Below are 6,000 nucleotides of genomic sequence, written 5' to 3'. Positions count from 1 at the left end.
CAACTATATTTTGATATTAAAAATGTAAATTGCTATGGCAACGATTAATATCAGAGAATAGTTTTATGATACACTTACGTCAATGATACTGCAGTGTCTGGACTATCCCACATTATTTTGTTCTGGAATGTGTTTAAAATGAAGACCCATGCACTGAAGGGCAGAAGCAGTAGTAACGAACGACCAGTGTCCCCATTTCCATTGCATTCAAGAGTCCACAACCAGGTTCTTGCCGATATTCTCCATTTATTACTGCAGTAGACAATTGCTCTGAAAGTGCAACACTGACTCACTCTTGTCACAGCCTCTGCTCCTCCACTGGCTAATACCTGGAAATTCATTCTGGGAGCATCGTGGACCACAAGCTTCTCTCTGGGTGGAAAATTATGGTCACTGCCAATGTCACAGGGAAACACACACACACACGCACGTGAATAGAGGGATAAGATGAGAAGAGCCCTGGAGAGGAGTGGGGACCAGTTTCCGAGGGGTCCTGGAAACAGCCTGCCTGCGCAAAGGGGACAGTGACGCCCCACCTCCCAGCAGCAACCTGACACGTCTGCTAGGTTGGCTCTGGTGCACCTTTTCCCCTTCGTCTCTAGAACTGGTGATACCGTAACCGTAACTGTGTCCTATCTCAGTGTAGCAGAGGCGCATGGAGTCAAAAAGAATTGAAAAGACCTCGCAAGCTAACGTGGAAAACAGGTGGTTTGGAAAAACTGACTCTTCAATCCCCTATTTAAAGCTGTTAGCAGAAGAGCTGGAGAGCTCTGGGGGTAAGACGCTGCCTAGCAGAAATAACTCTTGTTCTAGCCAGCATGTGTTTGATGCGAAAAAAATAACTTTTGAATACTGCAAAGAAAAGGTTGGGGGGGGAGGCATGAGCAGCTCTAGAAAACACAAGAGATTAAAAAATCTGAACAAATGAGATCAAAAAAAAAAAAAGTAAACACAAATATGGACAATACACCATAGCACTCGGCCTAACGAAACCCTCACTCATGAACACGTTATACACATATGCACCCACACTCACACACTAATCATAGTCAGGCAGATGCCCAAAGGAGGGCAAATCCAAACATCTGCTCTCTTTGGAATTTTCATGGTGAATCTGAGTTTAGGCAAAAGTGAAGACCTCCCTGGGTCTAAACTCGGAAGGCAGCCTTTGCTCCCCATTGTAGCCAATGTTGCTCCTGTATCTGTCGGAGCCCTTCTCAACTGTATGGGCACTAGAATTTATTCTTCACATTCCTGGAGTTTAAGTCACTGCTAGATCTTATCTGATCTAACTTTACCTGTAATGGAAGCACCTCCCTTTTGGCTCTATACTCCCCTGTTCTTTTAGGAAAAAACATCCCAAGACAGTGGTAATTCCAGGGTGTTCAGGAGTTGGAAAGTAGGAAGACAGTAATATAAATACAATAAGGAAATGCCTGTTACTCTCATATGATTTCTCTGAGACCAGGTGGCTAAGGCCCCCTGGCCTGCAAGGATAGGTTTTAGGAGAGGCCTTAATTTAAGGTACTGCGATCTCTGCTCACAAGAGCCAAGTAAGACAGCGCTCCTTGGAGGTTGCCGCAGGACTGGTCCTCGGTACTTACTTCAACCCTAGGTGCTCTTTGACCTCTCTGATTTCAGTCCTTCTGGAGTCAGATCACCCAGCTTCTCTGATGTGTGCCTTCCCATTTTTAGAGCCTGCCTGCAGCAGCTGCAAGGTTTCTGTCCGGGCATCCTGGATCGGCACACATCTGCTAACACGTACACTGGGTGATGAGGACTGAGAGCAGGTTTCTCCAACCACTGCAGACAGGTACAGCCATGCACAGAAAGCCATCCATCATGGTCACCTTTTCTTTAGGTGTCCCAGTTTCTGGATCATAGAATTCACCATATTGTGTTAATACCTGGCAACGACCAGCTTTTGCTTCCCTTCCTCAATCAGAGGCATGCAAGAACCCATAGAAACAGGCTGGACACACAGGCCCTGCTCATCTGGGAAAACGGTTTCAGAAACTGCCCTCAGCTCCTAATCCTGTACTTGGAACCTCTATTATAACCTAGCTCCTCATGAAACTGGATTCTGCTCCAGTTTAATTTATGAAGTCATACCTTCTAAGCCGCCTTAGTGAAACCAGTGTAGCCCACTGGATTAAACTTCTACGTGCAGCAGTGCCTAAAAGGAAAGCGTCCCACAGGAGGGAAGACTGGAGGGCATAAGGCAGGAGACAATACAAAATCAGTAACACATCTTCCGAAAGTGGTGGGCTTGGGGGAAGAGGGGCGTGAAATAAACAAAATGTCCCAATAATTTAATGGCAGATCTAGAAGACAGCATTTATAGCTATTCCGGGACTCTCCAACAAAAAGCTTTTCCTGGATGCACAGACATTCATAATACTGATCACGCTCAGTCGACAGCTCTGGCTTGTACACGTGGTCACGACGCCCTTCGTACAGCAGAGGAGAGCACGACAGGGTGCCCGGGAGGCATCTGGACAGCACACAGAAAAAGGAAGGGCTGAACTCCCCCAACAGAACCCCATTAAAAAAAAAGTTTGTCTATTACAAAGTCACGTTTTCCATTTTTTCCGCTTTATAAAGTCAGCGATGCTGGAGGGTGTCTAGCGGAATCCGTCCTCCAGGAATGAGTGCAAAAGGGGAGCACAAGGCTCGGGGACGGCCCCTCCGTGAGCAGGTGGAAGGGCCAGCCGGAGGCCTCCCGTCCGCTTCGGACAAACACACACACACAGAAAAGGATTATTGCCAGCTTGTGTACTTTCACAATGTGATTTTTGTATTTCGAAAGCTTGAATTGTCCCTGAAAGAAAAAAATGGGAGAAAAGAGAGCATTCAATACACAGGTCGTCTCAAGGCAACACACACACACACACACACACACACACACACACACACACACACACACACGGAAACCTGGCCTCAGCAGCTCTCGGGCCCTCCTGACAGCCCAGGACCTTCCTTCCTTGCTCATCTGATGCCAACACAGCAACCTGCCTCCCAAGTCCCTTCAAACACTTGGACTCAACTGGTTGCAATTACAAAAGGTCAGAAACAACCCAAACACGTGTGAACAAGGGACTAAAAATTAATTAATAGGGGACTAAATATTAATGGGATACTGTGCAGCTTAAAAAAAATGAAAGGAAAAGAAACTCTCTACTAATATAGAAAGATCGCCAAGAGAAGCTGATAACATTAAGGTGCAGAACAGTGTGTGGACATGATATGCTACCTCCTGTGTAAGTGAGGGTGGAGGAAATAATAAGGCCCATATCTGCCTCAAGGAAGTCATACATAATAAAACGCTGTTACCTGGGGCGGTGTGGTGGCAGGGGAAGGGACACCGTGGAAGCTGGTGGAGAAAGAGTGGGACGGAAACCTCTTTCTCTTTTACACACGCACACGCATTTTTTTAAAAAAATTGAACCATAGATTGTATTACATATTCAAAAAAAATCAACCAACCAACCAAGAATCCCTTGGTTCAAAACTTATAGCTGCTTATGAAAGGATATTCCAAAAGGTGAAACCTGAGTACACTTTACTTTAGAAACTTAGCACGTGCACACACGCGTGCATGCGTGTGTGTGTGTAACAGATCTTGTGATGTCTTCTTAGTTGCCTTCTATTGGATGCAGACAGGTTTGGCCGCCCACTAGTAACCTCTCCTGTTCCAGCCTAGAAATCCAACAACACCTTAGCAGTTCGCATCGCCATTTTAATCCTCAAAATCTCAGGGTTGGAAGGGGCTTTAAAGGTCACTGCATCTACTGCTCTGGCCCAGTGCTTCAGACTTAAATTTGTCTGAAATTTTGAGACAGAAATTCTCATTAACCTGATTTTGGAATGATTTCTTCCATTTAATTTTAATGGAACATTCTAGAAGCTTTGGTTTTAACTGACCTGTCTTAAAATTGCTGCAATTGGTTGGGTATCTGGCAATTGGTCCAGAGTGAATTAATACTGACGAAGGAATATGCTCAGCCCAGCCAAACAGCAGTTTTCTCCTGCTGTTGGCTAACAGATTCTCCTCCATGACGGTGGCAGGCTGACAGTAACTCAGAGCCCTCACTACACAGAGAATAACTGCAGACAAGTACACTGAGAGGGAAACTGGATGGAGCTGGCGTGGGTGAACTCTGGCTGGGAAGAAACTGATGTTATCTCAAAAGCCCACTGGTATTTTTTTTTTTTTTTTTTTTGTAACTGACACGCATGACCATGCAGCTCAGTGATCAATGCTATTGAGAATTTCAGTGATTTCCATCTAAGGAGTTGAAGACTGAACACAAAGAGAACTTAGTGGGGTAATCATCTTTTTAAAGGGCCTTTCAAACGGGCAGACCCCACTGAGGGGCTGCAAGAAGCTAGCAAAGAATAAGAATGCATCTGATCATAAGACAGAGAAAAGCAGGCGTAACTGAGGTGTGCTATTTGAGTCCCCCCTTAGGGACGCTGTGCTGTGACAGAGCCTGCACAACGGAGCACACCTCTAATAACAAAGAAGTGGTTAGGAAGAAGGGTTTGCTGCTTCCTTCTTCCCCTTTGATGCCACCTCTGCCCCCACAGATCAACTGGATCACAAAAGTCAATCAGCAGGGAGACTAGAAAGCCAGGGGTGCGGGAAGGTAGAGTCAGAGAATCTTCTGACTGTGGGAGAATTATCTGTCTTATCTGGAGTAAGAGATATGGCAGGCAAATATCTGGACTCAGCCCTTTCTGCTGTTTAGTGATGTAAAGAAGAGAATCTTTAGGATTAATCATCACCATACGCAGGCCACCTACGTTCTGGAGAACTCCTGCACTGTGCTGGGGCTGGGCCAGAACAAACCCTCCCGGTGGCAGGTAAGCTGAAGGGCTCTATAACACCTTCCCACTAAGATACGTAATACTTATTCTAATTCTGTTGCCACAGATCTCTTCATAGTCAGAAATCTCTAAGAAGTCAGAATCATTCTAAGGGTTATTTGTAAAATGGAAATGGGGAGGGACAGAGTAATAGAGCCAGAAGAATCCAGCTGAGTTTTTCCAGAGTCTGATATAGAGAAAAACAAAGAGCAATGAGGGTGGGCAACAGGCTCCTGACAATGACAGGCTGAAGCAGGCGGGTGGCAGCTGGCGGCTCAGGTCCAGCCTTTCTTAAAAAAAAAAAAAAAGTGGGTTGAGAAGAGCTTGGTGCCAAATTTAGTCTGAGGAACGTGTTCACCTCAAACCAGCTGGGAACTAATCCTCGGGTATGTCCCTCACCCCAGGCTGCAGGGCACAGAGAGATCAGGAGAAAGGGAGAAGGCAGACAGGGAGTGGCAGAGGCCACAAGCAATTTTTCTTTTTAAAAGACGGGCTTCTCTTCTTTTAAAAGCAAACTAAAATTTAGACAATCTAGACAGAGCTCCGGAAAGCTAGACCCTCCAGGCACCTAGCAATGTGCAGACTATTGGGAAGGTTTTTGGGTTTTGGTTTTTTCAATGGTTTTCAATGATATAACAGATCGTTTAGAAGGAAATGATAACATTTTTACATCACGGTCTTCAGGGAGTCATTCTCTGGCTATTCAGCTGTCCGGCCCAGGCCAGCTCTGGCTTCCTCCTCTCTCCCTCCCTGCAAAGTAAATAAAATTGCAAACCCCCTAGGTTTACTAGGGCGAACCTCAACCTCTCACCTCTACCGAGTGACCACACCAACTTCATTCGCCATCAAGAGAGACCACTGCTTCTGTGCACGCCAGCCTAGACGTGCAGGGACTCAGAATCTACCCCACCCCGCAACCGCCCCAAACCAGCAGCTAACCGGGACTTCTACTGAAGCCATGGTTAAAAGGGCAATGTTTATTTGTAATGGTAATAGAGGTCAAATGACATAGTCCTAAAATATGAGCAGCCACATGTAATGTCACAAAACATCAGACAAATTGAGGAAAAGTATTTGTGGTTCAAGAATGATTTAAATAGCAGTCTTTTATTTCTTCATAGATAATGATCT

General features: G+C 45.6%; 1 protein-coding gene across 2 annotated transcripts in view; it reads right to left on the bottom strand.

The window, feature by feature from the left end:
- Window positions 1–226: 226 nt before the first annotated feature.
- Window positions 227–6,000, bottom strand: part of EIF4E2 (eukaryotic translation initiation factor 4E family member 2) — a 28,654-nt gene continuing 22,880 nt past the window's right edge. For both annotated transcript variants that reach the window (XM_059928948.1, XM_059928949.1), the window contains one exon: window positions 227–2,821. Coding sequence is in view for 1 of the 2 variants with exons in the window: in XM_059928949.1 (XP_059784932.1) it covers window positions 2,782–2,821 (40 nt within the window). In the remaining variant the exon portion in view is untranslated. The remainder of the gene's footprint in view (window positions 2,822–6,000) is intronic.

The sequence above is a fragment of the Balaenoptera ricei genome, chromosome 7, assembly GCF_028023285.1.
Source record: "Balaenoptera ricei isolate mBalRic1 chromosome 7, mBalRic1.hap2, whole genome shotgun sequence".
NCBI lineage: Eukaryota > Metazoa > Chordata > Mammalia > Artiodactyla > Balaenopteridae > Balaenoptera > Balaenoptera ricei.
This window is presented reverse-complemented; position numbering and strand designations above follow the sequence as displayed.